Source organism: Dunckerocampus dactyliophorus, chromosome 16 (assembly GCF_027744805.1).
Source record: "Dunckerocampus dactyliophorus isolate RoL2022-P2 chromosome 16, RoL_Ddac_1.1, whole genome shotgun sequence".
In the NCBI taxonomy this organism is placed as follows: Eukaryota; Metazoa; Chordata; class Actinopteri; order Syngnathiformes; family Syngnathidae; genus Dunckerocampus; species Dunckerocampus dactyliophorus.
Window position 1 is genome coordinate 9462139 of NC_072834.1, and position 20181 is coordinate 9482319.

The window sequence follows — 20181 nt, forward strand, 5'->3', positions numbered from 1 at the left end:
TAAACAGAGAGATCCAGCATCTTGAAGAGATGGGCTGAAAACGTTCACACTGTCCTCAACAAACCATCTCACATCAATGAGAAAGCGATCAATTGAATCCCACATATCAGCATCAACCTAGACTTAAACAATCCACCCACCCTGTCTCTATAAGCAAAAGGAAAAGAAACAGGCATGCGACAGCCACAGAGGAATCTCACTTCTTTGCAGTTCTGGAAAGATTCTAGCAAGGCTCCTCCTGAATCGCCTCATTAAACACCTAGAGAATGGCCTACTATCCCAGAAAGCCAATGTGGCTTCCGAAAGGAGTGCAGCAGCACTAGCACGGTGTTTGCTGCATGACAGCTGCAAGAGAAATGTCAGGAACAAAATGCTGACCTCTACACCGCTTTTGTTGACGTGACAAAAGCCTTAGATACTGTCAGTCGTAAGGCTGTGTGCTGGCGCCAACTTTCTTCAACATCATGTTCTCGATGCTGACCAATGCCTTCCAGGACATAGACTCAGGTATTAACATCAGATACAGAACAGGTGGCACGGTCTATAATCTGCATCATCTACAGGCAAAGACCAAAGTCCATGACCAAGGCGATTTCCTGTTCAGTGATGCCTGCAGTCTGAATGCTGGCAGCACTGAAGATAAGCAGAGATCCATGGACTTGTTTACCATTGCCTGTAACATGGGCTAACTTTGGGCTCATGATCAACACCAAGAAGTCTGAAGTCATGTTCCAACCTGCACCACAAACACCTTACCAGAGACCTACAGTGACTGTAAATGGACCGAAATTGTGGACAAGTTCACTTACCTTGGTAGTACTCTCTCTCGCAGTGTGTACATTGGTGATGAGGTGCATAACAGAATTGCCAAGGCCAGCTCTGCCTTTGGCCAGCTGCAATCATCAGTGTGGGAAGGCAAAGGGATCAGCCTCTCAACAATTTTGAGTGTCTACAGACCGATCATCCTCACAACATTACTCTACACATGTGAAACCTGGACTGCATATCAAAAGCATGCTAAGAAGCTGAACCGCTTCCATCTGAACTGCCTCACAAGTTGCTCAGCGTGAAATGGCAAGACAAAGTCCTTGACATAAAGAACATAAAGGCTGTTCTGTATGGAGAGTTGCAGGCTGAAGAACACTCCCTCAGGTGTCCTGAAGAAGCGTTTCAAAGACAACCTGAAAGCCTCTCTGCAAGACTTCAGCATTGACCACAACTCCTGGTAAACATCACGAAAGTCTTGTGGCAACGGCGATCCTCGACCACATTCTCTTGCCCTGACTGTCCAAGAATCTTTAGGGCACAGATTGGCCTCAACAGCCATATCTGGACCCATCCCACCTCATAAATGGATGATGCATGAAGGAGGTACTTTTCCCGTAGAAAGGACAAACAACACAGTGTGACATCGTCACTTAAAAGTTAAAATAAATGTCAAGGAAAACAAAGATGATCTATTGTTTTTACCTTTATTGGCCTGGAGCTCCTTTTATGTCTTTTCTTTCTAAGTAGTTTCTCTCTGTCCTGGAACCAAACAATGAGAAAAATCAATTTAATGGCTGCAAGAACACAGACAATCACTGGGTTGTGGCCAACTACATGCTGATTTTATCATGTTTCACAGTTACCATGAGTTTTAATTCTTAGCCAGGGCTCCAGACTGTGACAAAATGGTGACATTTTGCGACTAATATATAAGAAATTGCAAGTAATTTTTTCATCTACTCGCACATGTGTGAGCAGATAAAAGTAAACCCATTGACAAGGAATGCATTTTGTAACTTATTACCGTGAGAATGAAAAATAGTCCGTAAAATGTGGAGTTAATTGACGACAGCTTGTCACAGTCTAAGCCTGTTACTACCACCATGTGTGATTGCTCATATTCCAATCACATTCGATCGACTTCTCTGCCATCTTGTTTTCACATTTTGTCTGGCTCTCACTTTCTTCTGCCTGTCTGGTGGCAGCTACCGTAGCTAGCTAGAGTTATCCACCTAGCCTGTGGTCCACGGACTCCAAATGATTTTTGTCCCAGACTTATTTTTTTAAGTGTCACTTAACAACCCTGATTTTGAGTAGCTTACTAAAGAATATTTTCTTCAACTCTCAGTATTTTTATAACTCTTCAACTCAGACATGCCTGTATTTAATGACAAATTAACAATAAACAGCATAAAGTCAATGAGCACATGAGTGGAGAGTTTTTTTTTCTGAATAAAGTACAATGTAAACGTTGCCAGTCACATCAAACACAAATAGCTCACCTCTCCTTTCTCTTTGTCACAGTAGCTTTAATAGTGTTGGAAGTTGGATAGTTGGTGTTGCACCTGCACTATGATTAACCTGTACACTCAATTTATGCTGTTTTATACTGTCCCGTTTAAAGGAAAACTGCATTTTTGGGGGGAATTTTGCCCATCATTTACAATCCTTGTGTGAAACATGAACACATATTTCTTTCCCTTTTCTGTTCGTTCTAACGAGAAAAAACGAGTTAGTATGAGCCAGCTAACAATACACGTCAAAAAACGGCAACAGTGTTCCATTTACATACATAACTGACCTGTATAATAACCAAGCTACAGCGATATTGTTATTGTAGCAGCTAACACAAAAAACTATATTTATCTGGCAGAGTAACCTCTCATGATGTGCAATGTTAGCTGGCTCAAACTATCCCCTTTTGTGTTGTTAGAACGCACAGATAAGGGAAATATATGTTTAGGTTTCACGTAAGAATTATGGGTGATGGGCAAAATTACAAAAAAAGTGCAGTTTTCCTTTAAGCGGGACAGTTTTCTATGAGAAAGATATTTAAATCATTATTTTATTCTGTTAACTGTGACATTTTTAACAAAACAACATATTATTAACAATGAATTTCCCATGTATTAGTATTATTCTAAAACAGGCATCAAATTACACAATTAAAGGCAAAATCCACCAAAACAGGCGGGTTTGTTGACTCTGCCAACATGGTGTCCCTTATCTACTTTTGCAGAAGTTGGCAACCCTACCAGTTAATTTGCCCATTTTATTTTATTATTATTAAACATTTTTTGTTGCTGACAAACTTCTGCGCCACACTTCAGCCCAGTAGAGAGTAACGTGCCAATGAGGTAGTTTGCCGACCCACACTAACTCCTACGGAGGAAGAAAGGAGACAAAAACCAAAGAAGAAGAAGAATGTGTGTGAAAAGAGGGCGGTATTCGAGTTAATAGTATTATTTATCAGTGATACAATGAAAATGAGAGGAAATGTGACTGTTTACTGAGAAAGTCGATTTCGGTGTGCGCCCCTAAATTTTCTGCTTGCGCTCATAAAATTTTAAAGGCAGGGGTCACTGTGCCCCTGTAAAAAAAAAAGTTAGTCTGGAGCCCTGTTAGCATGGGACGCTGATATGCTATAAGGAGCACGCGGACATGACCATACGCCATCTCCCTGCAGCAAACCACAAAGGGAAAAAAACAACATACCCTTGCCAGCTCGTCAATCATGCTCTGCTGCTCCAGGACTTGAAGCTTGAGAAAGGCTATTTCCTGGTCATCATGGGCTTGGTCCAGGTCATTCAGAGACTTGGGCTTTTTTAGCGGAGGGTGCGAGCTCATCTTTTCCTTCTGTAGACACAAATACAATGGCATTAACTATTGGCCAACATATAGCAATATGCTTATGTGACTTCATGCTGACCATCTCCAGGTTTTCCTTGGCTAGACTCTTTGCTTTCTCTTCCAGCTTCTGGATGGTGAGAGTCAGCTCATCATTCCTCTTACTCAGCAGCTTGTTCTTGTCCAACAAAGGCTTGCACTGCTTCTCCGACTCACGCACACGCTTCAGCTGCAACAGGACGAAGGTTAGCAAGCACAAAAAACAACAAAAAAAAACAAGTTAAAGGAAAGCCGACTTACCAGTTCGTTCCTCTCATCGACCAGCAGCGAGTTTCGGTCTTCCAACTTGCGAATAGTTGAATTTAATTCAGCAATGCGCCTTTGGTTTCTCCTCATGTCCTGTAAAACAACATTTAGTTTTCATTAAATGAATTAAGGTCTATGGATGGGCGACTGGCATTAACACCGGAGGTCAGAACATGCAGAGAAAAATTTAATTTAGAAATAACCTTGTATTGAAAAAACTTGTGAGGTCAAAATGTTTTAGGTGTACTATTCTAAAAAGACATAATAGCCAGATTTTAGTGTAATTTTGTGTTTGTAAGGCTATGTTCTTAAACTTTAAGATGATAAAAACCCTGTTTGAGTTTAAATGCAGTTTTCAATTAATTACACTCCCTCTATTTTTGGTCTTTTCGTTTCCTCTTGCTGCATTTTCATGCTCGACTTACAATCCTGCTACAATCCACCAGAGAAAAATGCAAATACTTGTAATTTTCCACTGGTCTGGAGATTTTGCTCAGGAATGTATGCTTCAATACATTTGCTCTAAATATTCTAGCATAAGGATTATTTCAGCAAAGCTACTACTTAGAATAAGGATAAAGAAAGCAGCAATGGGTTAATAGAGCTTTTGTGTGCTTTCATAACACGGATAAAGTAGATTCCATTACTTACATAGGTTTGTTGGTTTTATCGTTACGTTTTGTGGTTTTCTTTTAGCTGTGCTGCATCAAGGGGAGCGTTCACTGACACATTCGCAGTCTGTGCCGCTAATGGCAGTAAAAGTTCTGTATTGTCTTGTACTTTTTCAATGGATATTAAATGTAAGTCCCATGAGATCACATTCCATAAAATGGGTTACACACACTTGACACACATCTTCGTCATGACTACTGCTTTCCTTGTACAGTATTGTTACCACAGCTACTGTTATATAAAAGCGCAGACATCTGAATTACATATGTATTATGTTATATTGCATAGGCTTTTTATTACTATGTGGAGGTTATTTAGCAATAAAAAGATACTAGCACTGGTTTAAAAGGTAGGGTGAGGTTTTAATTGTACTTACTGGGCTGCCACAGTGTTCTGCGCCATCTCCCACTCGACCCGGAATCTCTCTTTTCGGGCTTCCTAGGCCGCACTCGGCCTCCTTGACCAGGAAAAGTTGCTCATCCAGCGCATCCTTCTGAAGCTGCAGCTTCTGTAGGAATCCCGTTGCTGACTCCAACTCCTTCTCCAGAGAGAAGATGGTGCGATCTTTAGCTTTGATTTCATCCACCTGTGGCAAAAGACACAGAAATTGCCTCACTTTCATTGCTGTCAACAATGGGTCTTCTTTTTCACCTTTACTATAAACTGTTATGTAGACAAAAGTATTGAGAACTGGGCCACCACTCATAAAATAAACAATATAAGACAGAGTAATTTATGCATTTATTTTAAACAACTGCATAACATTTAGACAAGGTCTCAATAATTCAGTTACTTTCCACTGTTCCTGTTAATGGTATACATTACCTCAAATGATTGAAGTATCCAAGTATTGATATTTTGATTTAAGAATTGATTTTAGAACCTAAAAATCTTGTATCGGAGGTGTCGATATTTCAGTGTCAATCCGCACATCGCTACTCATCATGAAGAATGCGCGGAGAGGTGCATGTGATGCACGGCTTTCAGGTTGAAGGCGATCGATCTAGCTGCTTTTGCTCAGGTCTGCCGGTGGATCTTGGCACCGTGGAGCAGTGTTAGGACTCGCTGGCGGGTTTCGGGCCTTATAATTTTTAGCATAATTAACGCATGCGCATCATGTCAAGCTACACGTCTCTGCTCTGTTATGATGACAGATGGAAGCGTAGTGGTGGCAAATAGATTTTCAGACGTGTAGCTCACATAGCTACGCTAACGTTGGTGTCCTCTTGTCCCACTCCTTAATTAATGTTACGTTGTTGTATGTAATATATGACATCTATCACGTGGGACAAGTACAGTTACAGTGTTGTAAGTAAAAATTGGCTAAAGTGCAGAACAGGGCTTCTTGGAACACTGTGTCAGAGACAGGTGTGGGCAAACACAGCTCATTAGCATTCAAGCTACAGACACAAAAAACAGCGTGTCACTGTAAGCACTTTTAAACTAAAATCTAGCATCAAGGCTAGATTTTGGCCAAAACACTTCCAATACAATATTGTGGGACCTCTGAAACATATTTAATATTGTTGAAAAGTAGTATAATATAGACTTTGAAGAGATGTCATTGCTAATGGACATAGTTTCAGTGACTGTGCATTACCAGTCTCCGGATGTCCCGTTCACAATCCCACTTGATCTTAGAGATCTGCTCCTGGTGCTGCTGGTGTTCCACCCTCAGGTCACCGGCCTTCATCTTGTCCGCCTGGATCATGTTGCTGAGAGCCTCGTCAGTCTGTTTCTTGGACGTCTTCAGCTCGGCTATCTCCTGGAGGAGCTTTACTCTCTCTTGGTCAAAGAAGCGGCGGGCCTCCTCCTTGGCTTCCAGCGTCAGTGCTGTGCGCACCTTTAAACAGGGAACGTAATGGTGGGTGGGTTTCACAAAGAATTATATTTGGCCGTGTCATGCATTCTCTCTCAACCCTTTCGCTCTTGGATTAAGCCTCAGCCTCACCTTCTCCCCGCTACCATCCCGAATGGCGCTCAGTGCGGTTTTGAGCCTCTGGTTTTCCTGGTCTTTGATTTTGGCGTGACGCGCCAGCTCCTGCTCATGTTGCCGCGTCAGACTTTCTCGCAGGGCTTGGAGCTCCCTTTGCTTTTCCTCGTGCCACTTGGCCCGTTGCTCTGTCAGCATGGCGGTGTGGCGGTGCTGCTCCTGCTCTCGCACCCGCTTCACTTCCTGCACCTTGTCGCGCTCCAGCTTGCTCACCTTTGCATAGAAGGAGGAGAAGGAGGACATGCAGTACCAACTTCACTGTTAACTTTCACTCTTACCTTACAATGATAAACAAATAGGACTGGCAACTTCCTGGTTCTTGGTGGTGGACAAGTGACATAGGATTGGACAGGCACTGCCATTCAGATTCTGGATTTTCAACTTGCTAACTAATTAACAAACAAACTACAGTGGTGTGAAAAGGTCTTTGCCCCCTTCCTGATGTCTTATTTTTTTGCATGTTTGTCACAAAAATGTTTCAGATCATCAAACAAATTTAACCATTAGACACTAACAACACAACTAAACACAAAATGCAGTTTTAAATGAAACTTTTATTATTAAGGGAGAAAGAAATTCAAACCTACATACATGGCCCTGTGTGAAAAACCTAATAACTGGTTGGGCCACCCTTAGCAGCAACAACCACAATCAAGCAGCAACAACTTGCAATGAGTCTCTTACAGCGCTGTGGAGGAATTTTGGCCCACTCATCTTTGCAGAATTGTTGTAATTCAGCCACATTGGAGGGTTTTCCAGCATGAAGCACCTTTTTAAGGTCATGCCACAGCATCTCAATAGGATTCAGGTCAGGACTTCGATGAGACCACTCCAAAGTCTTCATTTTGTTTTTCTTCCACCATTCAGAGGTGGACTTGCTGGTGTGTTTTAGATCATTCTCCTGCTGCAGAACCCAAGTTTGTTTCAGCTTGTTAGCAGTCACAAACAGATGGCCGGACATTCTCCTTCAGGATTTTTGGGTGAACAGCAGAATTTATAGTTCCATTTATCACAGCAAGTATTCCAGGTCATGAAGCAGCAAAACAGCACCAGACCATCACACTACCACCACCATATATTACTGTTGGTAGGATGACGTCAGATGTAATGGGGCACAAACCTTCCAAAAAGTTCAACTCTTGTCTCATCAGACCACAGAGTATTTCCCCAAAGGTCTTGGGCATCATCAAAATGTTTTATGGAAAAATTGAGATGACCCTTAATGTTCTTTTTGTTCAGCAGTGGTTTTCATCTTGGAACTCTGCCATGCAGGCCGTGTTTGCCCAGTGTCTTTCTTATGGTGGAGTCATGAACTCTGACCTTCACTGAGTGCAAGTGAGACCTGCAGTTCTTTGGATGTTGTTGTGGTGTCTTTTGTGACCTCTTGAGTCGTCGCTGCGCTCTTGGGGTCATTTTGGTTGGCCAGCCACTCCTGGCAAGGTTCACCACTGTTCCATGTTTTCGCCATTTGTGGAAAATGGCTCTCACTGTGGTTCGCTGGAGTCCCAAAGCTTCATAAATGTCTTTACAACCTTTTCCAGACTGCTAGATCCCAATTAATGTCAGTTATGTATTCTCCCGTAATAATAAAAAGTTTCATTTAAAAACTGCATTTTGTGTTCAGTTGTGTTGTCATTGGGTGTGACAAGCTTACAATAAAAAAAGACATCAGGAAGGGGGCAAACACTTTTTCACACCACAAGCTAAATTATGGATTGGAAAACTACCTATCTTACTAATAAATCAGCTAAGTAGGAAGCGGGTTAACTAACAACATTAACTGAACTAAATATGAATTGGAGAGCTATGATCTGCCAATGGGTATCCATAAAAGTGAATAAGTTGGTCTGCTGTGCAATACTAGGCCCCTTTCCAATAAGTAATCCAGTATGTCGTAAATATGCTGCCTTTGCATTCAAGTATGGCTTACTATGTACGGATGCAGAATACTCAATAGGTAACCGTTAAATGCATGGACAGTCACTTAATCACCGTGAAAGTCCAGATAGTGAACAAGAGATGCAGTGCAACGCAATTGTATGGTACCTTGCATTTTTCTTGGTGCAGTTCGATCTGAATGTCAGTCAACTTGGACCTGAGATCTTCATTGGCTGCCTGTAAGGCAGAGATGAGGGCTTCAGGCTTCTCGCCCTTTGCACGCCCTTTCTTGGCCATTGATTTGGAATACTAGAGTGGCTCTTCTGATGCTTTCATGGGGGCTTCACAGAAACGGTCCACAGTGCTCCCAAGGCTTCCTGTTTCTCCTCTTCCTCATTCTCCTATTAGACAACAGGGCTGGGCAAGGTCAAGGACAGACAAACAGAGACAGTGAGGTTAATGCAGTAAAAGTACAAGTCTTACAATTAAAATGATCAAAGTTGATCAAGTACATTTAGAAATTTTAAACGTTTAACAAAAGTATGATAATGAAGACTATTTTCAGTTTTCAAAAGAAGTTATTCAAGAACACAGTGATCTTATTTTGAAAGTAAAAAGTATTGCAATCAAAGTTAACTAAATTCATTTCAAAGTCTGAAAATGAGTTAAAAATCACAAAAAGTTATAAAAGATGCAAAACACAATGACTAAAAAAGTAAAAAGTCTTCCAATTAAAATGCTTGTTAATCATGCTCATTTAAACATTTTAAAAGTTTGAAGTTAACAAAAGTATGATAATAATAATTATTTAATATTTCAGTATAAAAAACATAAAAAAGTCAAAAGTCTCACAATTAAAATGATCAATGGTATCCTAGTTCATTTAAAAAAAATTAAAAAGTAACTAAAATAAAGTCCTTAAATAAAAATATTTATTTTTGAAAGGGTTATTTTAGAAATGAAACATTTTTTTATTTAAAAGTTTGGAGAATAAAAAAACCCTCAAAAATATAATATACTAATGATTTTAAATTTTGAAAAAAATATTAAAGTGAGTTTTATAATGCGCTGTTCTCGCATGTGGAAATTGTTCAAATAGTGATTTCAGGAAAGGTTTTAACTAAGGTAGTCCATCATGAAAGGAGAAAAATTCCAGAAGCAACCAAAGAACAGCAGAGAAAGGTAGCTGCTCAACCTGTTTCTCTCATCGAGTGGAGTGGAGCATAAACACACTCCCGTTTGCAGTGACCAGCAACATGAAACATTTATACTAAACCAAATTTGTTGGAACTGCAATATGCTCATGAAAATGAGAAATGCAGAAAGAACTGCTTCAACAGAAAACTGTACATTAGATTCATCCTTTCTTCATACCGCTTCATCTAAATGTTCCAACTGTATAAATCAGTTTTTGGCTGCTTATTTTGTTCTTCTTCCTCACTCAGTTTCAAACCCATTCTTACGTTTACAATGAATAAACTGGAGACTAACTAGTTAGCTTCTGTATATTGCTATGCTTAAAGCGACGTAGCGGTCCCAGCCTGCAGAAACAGTTAGCAATGCGCAATATGATGCAAACAAAGATACCATAGCAGTAGTGTCTATGTCTATGTATGCCAAGGAACGAGGTAACTTTCCCAATGCTAACAGTGAGTTATTATGTCTTATTATTGCTTGTCTACTATATTATGTAATACGAGTATAAAGGTGGCTAATGGGTGTTATTTCATGTTTACAGGGCTCTAATAATGTAAAAAAAAAAAAAACAGGTACGAGGCACTCCTGTAATTTAAAAAATGATGCAGAAGCTCAGAGATTTCATCCAAAACCAACTCTGGTTAGTGTCTTCGTTTAAACCATGCCAACTTTTTTGACACTGCCTCTTAGAAAAATCGCAATCGAGAATTGTTGGGCACCGGCATTGAAACGAGTAATCTGAATTGGAACCGGCAATGTTCAAATTCATACGATATCCAACCCTAATGATATGTCATGAAATTTTCAACTATGGACTACATGGAATGTGGTTTCGAGGAAAAACAGCAATGAAAGGACGATATGCTCGATACATTGCTTTACAGTATTTCATGGCAATGTCAAAGAAATGCAACATGTTAATAAAGCCAGTCCAGGGTGTACCCCGCCTCTCGCCCGTCGTCAGCTGATGAGCACAAGTGGTACAGAAAATGGATGGATGGATGGATGGATTGATGTTAATGATGACGTTTCTTGGAAGTGATAGAATGATTGTTCATGATGAGCATCTTGCTGAAATTCATTGCATTGCATGATAGCAATCCCCGGATATTAATAACAAGCACGATAACAACAAAAACAATAAGATTAGATGCACAGTGTGACTACGTGTGCTGTACTGAGGTTACAGTTTGTTGCAGGTTGTGCTATTATTTTATTTCTACAGTATGTAAACTGTTTTACTGTGACCGTTTTATTTTCTATAATTGTATTCATTCATTTTCTATGCTACTTGTCCTCACTATCCCAGCTGACTTTAAGCGAGAGGCGGGGTACACGCTGGTCATTCACAGGGCTGTATAATCTTAACTGGCACCAAAATTATCCATTCTGAGTTGGATGGAGACGAGATGACATAATGTTGCTTAAAAGATTTTGCAATGCGGATTAAAGTTGAAGTCATGGTCACGTTGAGTCAACATGGACTTTTTGAAGTCATTATGGTGGAGGTTGTCCAAAGTAAGCGGTGCCTGGATCTGGAACTGCACGTATTAGAAAACGTCCATCCATCCATTTTCTATGCCGCTTCTCCTCATTAGGGTTGCGGGGGTATGCTGGAGCCTATCCCAGCTGACTTCGGGCGACAGGCGGGGTACACCCTGGACTGGTCGCCAGCCAATCGCAGGGCACATATCGACAAACAACCATTCACACTCACATTCATACCTATGGACAATTTTGAGTCGCCAATTAACCTAACATGCATGTTTTTGGAATGTGGGAGGAAACCGGAGAACCCGGAGAAAACCCTCGCACGCACGGAGAGAACATGCAAACTCCACACAGAAATTCCCAAGGGAGAATCGAACCCAGGTCTTCCCAATCTCCAAACTGTGACTGTGTGGCCAACATGCTAACCACTAAACCACCGTGCGGCCATATTAGAAAACAGAAAAATTATATTTTTTATCATTTATAATAAATAAATAATATTTTTTAATAATTCCATGGTTAAAGGTCATGGTTTACATAGGTGCAGATTTTCCAGGCACCACCACGTCATGGCCACATTAATGTGTGGACAATCATGTTATCATGTCAGTCTACGTACGTGATTACCCTGTGAGCCAGGAAGCTCTTTACCATGAGAAAAATATGTGTTCTTCAGTCAAGATGACCCAAAACATTCTGCATCAATGATAATATGATGATAATTGATCATCACTGTGGTTCAAGACAGCCACAATTTCCCAACACTACTAATATGGTATTAACCTAAAAAAAGCATGCCAAATCCATCCGCAGGGTTTAGACCAGATATGAATTTACTGGGGCTGATTACTGTCATAGGTCATGATCACACTTCAAAGGGGGCCTAATGGCTGGCGAGTCCACCAAAGGGAGCCGGACATCTTCCTCTCACATCAAGAGGCATGAAATCTGACAGGACGGGTCAGCCAGATAACCCTTCATATTAACCAAAAATTTAATAAAATTGGTGCATTATCCTGGAGGATCTCTGTTTTGTCCTAAAAGGGGACATGTTAGCAAACCAGCTGCTGGTCTCTGAAAAAGGGGACAGTTATTGGGGTCTGACATACATTTCATATGATTTTAGCACCGCTGTCTGCTCCCATGGTGTCTGCACTAACTAACAAGCTCCTCCCACAACGGTGATATAATCTGACAAACAAATTTCAATAACGCTGGGACTACAGGTGTGCCGTTTACTTGTACAATGTAGTATGTACAAAGCGAGAAAATAGCTGTAGAATTGAATCAGAGTGAAACAATTTACTCCGGAAAAGAGACTTTGCTCTGACCGATATCGCCCCTCAGAAAGAAGGAGGAAAACACCTCTACTCACTCCTCTGGCTGCTTTCAGTCAAAATCAAGAACTGCCCTGCTACTTAGAAGCCCAGCTTACTCTAGGAAGTGACGTTTTTTGCCGTTTATCCAATCAGGGTCTTTCTTTCTCGCTTTGAGCTCGCATATGCTGAAGCGACAGCTTCAATGCAGATTTACCATGGCATCAGCGGATACAGAAGAACATACTCAGGAAAGTACTTTGCACTTTTAGGGCAGTTTTAAGTCTCCACATTTAAGTTTAACATGCATATATGACCAATTATTTTATTAAATGTAAAGTTCAGCTTCCCTTGTAGTCAATCAGCAATCGCCACTGTTGCACACCAGGAAGGTTTTGCGGCCACTTGGTCAACATCTAGCAAATATTAACTCACGTTTTAGTAATATTTGCCTCATTTATGTTTTGCTTGCTAAATGTTTCTTTGTACCGAGACACTCAACAAATGGCGAGCAAAAGCCAACAACAAAGACTGATAGTAGGTGCAAGGTAAAGACCATAACATTTAGGACACTGGCACCGTGACCCACATTTCGAATTTGTTGATGCTGGATGTTCCACACCATTGACCGGGCGACTAAAATATAAATGAAGCCTTCCTGCAGCCTGTTGGGATCAGTGTGGAGTTACCGTACTATGGCAGCAGTCACTGACCACAACATTATGTACAGCTGGAGAGTTGAATGAGAGGAGATGCAGGAGTTGTATCAAATGTAACATTCCAAACATTAGAGCCTGTAAAGTCATTCCGTACATTCTGAGGGAAAATATGTTTTCTTGCTGGAAACGATCACGTTAGCGGAATACTTTCAATTGGGACATATTTTACTCGACGCACTAGGGATGTCGCGATACGCTAATCTCACGATACACAATATTTAGCTCAAAACAGGATATATATCGCGATATTCGGCCGACGTAAACTAGTCTTCTGTAGCTCACGTAGCTATGCTATTGCTGCTAACCTTTGTGTCCTTCTGTCCCACTCTTTAATGTTATGTTGCTGTATGTGATATATGGCATCTATTACATTGAACTAATGCAGAGATACAGTGTATATGCATAAAGTGGATAAAGTGCACAATAGCTTTTCATGGAGACACAGCTCATTAGCATTAAAGCTACTGACACAATAAAGCGTGTTCTTTAGTAGGGCTTATAACTTTTGAACTGTCTAAGCATCGAGGCTTGGGTCAACGCACTATTGTGGGACATCTGAGACTTAAAATTGTTAAAAAATACTATAACATGGGACCTTTACTGCAATATCCTAGTAAACATGTTCACCTAAATAGAGCTCCATATTAAAAATAATATTAGTCCATCACTTCTGCCACTAGAAACCCAGCAGTCGATCCAAAATTCTTGCAAAAAATAATAACCACAGCGACAAAGATGATGTAACAAAATGCCCTAATACCGTCTGCTCACATGATGGACTGCTCAACCATTAGGAGAATTTTAGCTTAATCTTTCCTTTCCCTCCTCTTCTTTTGCACGTCTAGTCGACGACCTTGTTAATCCCGGTTATGCAACAAACCATGCTAAAAAGCTCAAGTAAAGGCACTATAAGCAACCGGGCAAATTTAATGAGTCTGGCAAAATATCAACTGAGTGGATGTACCGATGTAATGGTGAAGAAAAAGCCCGGTGTTAAAGAAAATATTTAACCTGTTACACTACATTTAGATTATGTAAAATAAAACATTTCTGAACTGTATTAAAACTACAAAACTCCCTACTGTTGGGTACACTTGATTAGATATATCCTTCAGTAAGCATGCTAAAAATTAGGGCAACTAGCATGGGTCAAATAAGCTAATAAGTGCTAATAGCTAATAAGTGGGAAATAAGTCAATTCAATAGGCCACATTTATAACGATAATACTAATGCTACTGCCACCTGCAGGGCTGGAGTACAACAGCACCCACCACAATTTACAGATTGTACTTCTTTTTTTTTTTTTTACATTCACTGGATAAGGACCAGTGTTACAAATGACTTGACTCACTTTGACTAACCTATCATTACTGCTTTAAAGCAACAACATGGAAGTCATTTTATGGCCTGTTAGAAGATACTACAAATGTGTCATTGCAAAGACAAACCCACAATCCCTACTTGGGCATCTGCTAGCATCTGAGCTAACCTTACTGTTGTGTGTAAAGCTAGTACAAACACCAATACATGCCAAAATGATGGAATAATGCTGACTTCTACACAAAAATTGCAATTTGGCTTGGACTCTTCTGTTACTGTGTGGGGCAGCAGCCAAAAGTTGTAGTCAGTGATAAAATAAACAGTGTGATATGGCTTCTTTTTTTTTTTTTTTTTTTTTTTTACAAGTGGGTTAAAGCGGCCTAGCAACAAGTGATCAGTAATCAAGTAATCAAAATAAAAACAATGAATTCTGTTGTGATAATTTTGTATTTCAGGACGTATTTTTTATCTATTTATTTATTTATTTATTTTGGCCTTATTATTTGAACCCAATTGTTTTGTTGAACAACTTTTATGTTGCATACATACAGTGATTGTGATACATAACTTTACCATGCCCAGCGGGATGTGTCACATCTACACCCACGCAATAGTTGCATTACACCTGGCTGTATCACCTTTTAACCATAATCACATTGACTTACTTGAATAGCACACCATTTACACGAGAGCAGCCAATATACTTTGATGAGTGCTGACCCGTAAAAGACAATAGTGTGACTAATGCGACCCTCTCATTGAAATCAAATTAGGCCAGTGTGACACCCTGAGGCAGATGTGGGCCAGCAGACACTACTGTACAGTGTGTTTGTGTTCGAGTCCCACTGTGCAGGACGGGCATCCTCTCGTGTGCAGCATGACTTGGCTAGCTAATAATGCATAGCTACTGAGACATTTGATGCTTTTACATGCTCCATTATGGTGCTGAAAATGGCCATTGAGCAAAATGAGCACCCTCCGCTTACCGCCCTCCCTCCTGCTCCCCCACCATCGCACGTCACCCGTGTGGTGCAGGCCGAGATTTTCCCACTTCCGACATGCAGGGTAAAGCCGATGCATGCCTGAATAATGCACAATCGCTTCCTTTGTGCGCTGCCACCGCATAAATAGCACACATCGACGCACAGTCACGTTGGATAAAGGCAGTGCTAACACAAGAACGAAGCATGCGTACGAAGCAGTCTCATCCCCTTGAAGGCCTGCTAGTGAGCGGAACCCCACCACCACATTAGACGGCGTTCGAGCACCCATGTGTCCTATTTAACATCGTCTTACCTCACAGTCCATTACGAGACGTCCTAATAGGCAGTCCATGGCTTGTTGTTGTATTTGTTCAAAGGCAGAAGAAATATGTCAGCATCTTCAGCATCATCTGTCAGGTCGATGAGGGAGCTATGGCCGGTGGTGATGGTGAGGAGGAGGAGGATGATGCTGGCTTGAGTGGAGCCCCGCCCTCCGCTTCACGCAGCCCATGATGAGATCACTGGTTTCCGCCGCAGTCCACCAATATCCGGCCAGCTATGGATAATGCATAAATAATGGACACCTACAATATAAAAACAATTATTTTTTAGTATTACTATTATTTATATGGATAATTATAATTTATAGTAATAATAGTTATTATTAATTATAGGATAGGTGATAGGATAGGTCGATACACTGTGCTGTAATGAAAGTGAAATCAAACTATGTACACGTTTGTATGTAAATAAGCACATTTTTTCCAATTTTGGAGTGGGGAGGGTTAGGTTACAAAGACCACTATAATAATAAATTCATAAAATCACAAACTGATATGTTATTGAAAAAGGAAGCTGAAATCTGATTGGACAAAAAAGTCCAACATACACATACTGTGTGTGAAGGCCTTGTTGGCCCAGACTGCCAAAACCATGTGCAGCCTCTTCAGTCACACTGGCCACTAGAGATGTGCAAGTCATCCAAAACTCACAAGTTTTTTAATAAAATGGGATTCGCTAACGCACCCCTGCTACCACTAGCAAGATCGTTGAAGGGAAAGGAGTCTTGAGCGTGTTGGTTTATGTCTGATAAGACTCCCCGAGCGACTGTCAATTTCAGATTCATCATCTTAAATTTACTTCACAGTGTGACTGATTGAGAGTACAGTCTCAAAGAAGACAGAACCTCTGGAGAAAGAAGACCTTCTCGGAGTACCAGCCTTCTGGTCTGCACAAGAAGGTCAGACTCTCTCAGGTTCTGGCTCCCCAGTATAGATGACAGGAGGGGGTCTTCTTTTCATCCTTCTCTTTGATCTGGTTCTTTGGGGAAGCACGACCTACTTTGAGTTGCTCCTTGTCCCCCACCTGGGGATCGGGTGTGTTCTGGTCGCAATGCCGCACCCTTACAAATGCTGTGATTTTTCCAACTCTTCTCTGAGGATAAATAAACTCTTTTGTATGTGTCCCCTGGCAGGCATGTTGGATTGCTAACGGATATGAGCTATGTGTTACATATTTCTCAGGCAAGAAGCAACTCCCTTTGAAAAGTATTCTGTTGTCAATCATTCATCACATGGTAGCATACGTGTGCGATATATGATATATAAAAACATTAGGGGTGTCACAAGACACCCAGTTCACAAGACGAGATGAGATTTTAACATTACTTTGAAGAAAAGTACAATGAAAAAATATGAAAAATATATGGCAATATATTGTAATTTACTAATTTCATTTCTACTATGTTACACTTTTCTGCACCCACCGGGACAAAAAGTGCTCACTCTGTTCGTTCTATGGAACAAACGCGGCAAGGCACTGAAAGCAATGCACAGAGTGAACCCTCTTCCTGCCTGTTTGGAGGCGAGGGACGGGGAAAACTGGCACATGTGCACATGGCAATATATTGAGGCTGGCAAAATTATTACTTCATTTTCATCTATTGTGTGATTAATTCATTTATTTATTATCATCCCAGGCCTAGTAAAAGTAAATAGTGTATATAACATCTTCTTTGTATTACCTTGATTTTGACCCATGCTCTTGTGTGCTTTTGTACTCTGCTTTTGCTGCTGTAAACCTGGAATTTCCCCTGTGGGACTAAAAAGGCACATCTAATCTTATCTTATCTTATGTTAGTGGCCACAAGACATTTTTTTTTGAACGAGAAATCTTGTCAGGCTTTAATCTCACAAGATCTTGTGGCATAAGATCTTGTGACACCCCTAATACAGTATATAATATTTTATAATACTAATACTGTACAGTATATGCCTTCATTGTGCAACAGCTACTCTAAATGTGGAAAAAGCATTTATAAAGGTTGCTGTGCACAAAAAAATGGCATCAGCAGGGGTAAATTTCACTGCAAACGTTGATATTTATTGCTGGGTTGCGGGCGACGTCACATCTGCTTGCAGTCGTCAAGGGCTCAAGCAGATGGAGGTCAAACAAGTATATTCGTAGCTAGATGTCAAGTTAGGTCAGAGCGAAAATGCCGGTTACGTGCGCTGTTCTCGCATGTGGAAATCATTCAAATAGGTATTTTGGAAAAAGTCATTGTTAAGATAATCCATCATAAAAGGAAAGAGGTTAAAAAAAACAAAAAAAAAAACGGCTGCTGAACTTGTCTCTTTCATCGAGTCAGAACACGCTCAAGTTTGACTGACAACAACCAGCAAAAAAACTGTTAAAATTTTGTTGGCACTCAAAAATGCTCATGAAAATCATAAATGCAGAAAAAAAAATCCAAATATAGATTCGTCATTTCGTCATACAGATAGTGTACTCACCAAAAATGAAGAGTTAGTAGTCCGTGTAAGAGTGATTAGACATAGTATTGTATGCACACAGTGGATCAGGTCTCTTCTTCCTTGTGCTTTATAAAGATCAACTGCTTGTACATTTTCTTGAAATCGATCATTTGTGCATTGTTTGAGTTCCCTACTCAATGCGTTGCGTAATTTGATTCCACATACTGAAACGCTGAATGTTTTTAGCATTGTTCGTGCATGTAAGTATTTTTAGTGTAATTTTTCCCCCTAAGGTCTCTGTGAAAGATAAGCTTTCACCACTGTTTGATGGCCCTGTTTTCAACTATTTCATGTCTTTATGCAACACACCATGCACACTCACACATTTGGAGCAAATAATTGCACTGTTATTCACAGTCATCTGCCAAACATTGTACAAAATACTGAGTTTTATATGTGGCCATACCGAATGTTTTCCCCCCTGGTTTGCCTGTGTTGAAATATCTGCTTCAATGCTGCTGTCTTTTCATACTTAATATTGTTTATTATGAGCTTAGCTGGTCGTATTGCAGTAGTAGTAATAGTAGTAGTAGTAGTATTTATTTGGTTGTTTAATGTTTCATTTTAAATCGAAGAAATATTGATTTCATTTTTATGGATAGAGTAGTATGACCGAGTGCTGAATTTCATTCAATGAAGCTCTTGAATCCTTGAAAACAATTGTTTTATTGAATTGCTTTTTGTAATCTTGTATTATTTTTTTGTACCTTTTGTGCTTTTTAAGAAATGTATTATTTATGCTCATTTATACTTTTTGTATTATGCTTTCTTCCTATTCTAGTTCCTTTTTTAATGTATGACTGTAGTTTAATTAAAAACACAACAGTTGTGCACTGCACAAAAACACCTTTACATTCTATTTGTGTTGTATTTAGTCATTTTTATGCTTATTTATACTTATTCTATTGTACTGTATTTTGTACTTTTGTGGTGTTGCATGGCTGTATATATTTTTCTTTTAATAAAAAGGTGTCTTTGTGAACAATCCTTAGGCTTGAACATAACAGGTGGCTGACAATGTTGATTTATGGCTTACTATTAATGGAATTTCTCAAAGAAGTAAGATGATCTATGTGTAGGCCTTGACCATTTTTGTCATGGTTCGTGTGGCCTTGAGATGTAAAGTTACCCTGCAACGTGTGATCTATAGATAAACTGCTACGATAATAAATCTACCGTTAAATTAATATCTCACTGACAGTGTCAACCAAAACTGAGCATTATTGCATCTAATGTTGTGGCTGGATAGTATATGTGTTCACTTTGAATAGATTCATCTGGAGAAAAAAATGCAATTTCAAAAGTGATGCAGATTATTAAATACATATTGGCATCAAACATATTCACCATCACTGCAAACGTGAATTACATACAGTAAATCTTTGGATAGTAATGCACAATCGTACATTTGGCACATAAATGGAAACTGCGACGTCCAAAGGTTGATTCTGGAATTGCTACAAATGCAAAAGTAATGCAAATCAAATGTGCTCCAAACTGAATGACATCACATTACATTACATTTTCTGGAGGGGAAATCACACTAGTCTGTGTTGCTTTGTGTTTATAGTCATGCACAATTAAATGTATTGGACTGGACATTTATATTTTTGGGGAGTGGAATCTACAATCACAGGTCAGTTAATGTGCTGCAGATGCTGCCTGTTTGCAATTAACCTCCTCATACGCAAATTCGCTTAAGTACAGCATAACATATGCGTACTTATGCACACAATACAAATTAAGAAACAGAAGTCAACTTTCCATCTCCCTTGCTTGCTTGCTTAGTTACGTGATCAACTGAGGCTGAATCACAGCTGGAACATCCCTGAGGTGCAACCCACCCCTTCTCCGCCTCTATAAGGGGAAAAGTTGCA

At 40.0% G+C, this 20181-nt stretch overlaps 1 protein-coding gene across 4 annotated transcripts in view; it reads right to left on the bottom strand.

Moving 5' to 3' along the window:
- The window catches only part of jakmip2 (janus kinase and microtubule interacting protein 2), a 45476-nt gene that overhangs the window by 12806 nt on the left and 12489 nt on the right, over positions 1–20181 (bottom strand). For all 4 annotated transcript variants that reach the window (XM_054755821.1, XM_054755820.1, XM_054755819.1 and 1 more), the window contains 9 exons: positions 15805–16075; positions 8633–8881; positions 6545–6799; positions 6194–6436; positions 4970–5179; positions 3916–4014; positions 3698–3844; positions 3484–3624; positions 1471–1527 (listed from right to left, as the gene is read on the bottom strand). In XM_054755821.1, the coding sequence (XP_054611796.1) occupies positions 1471–1527; positions 3484–3624; positions 3698–3844; positions 3916–4014; positions 4970–5179; positions 6194–6436; positions 6545–6799; positions 8633–8761 (1281 nt within the window). In that variant the 5' untranslated portion in view covers positions 8762–8881; positions 15805–16075. The remainder of the gene's footprint in view (positions 1–1470; positions 1528–3483; positions 3625–3697; positions 3845–3915; positions 4015–4969; positions 5180–6193; positions 6437–6544; positions 6800–8632; positions 8882–15804; positions 16076–20181) is intronic.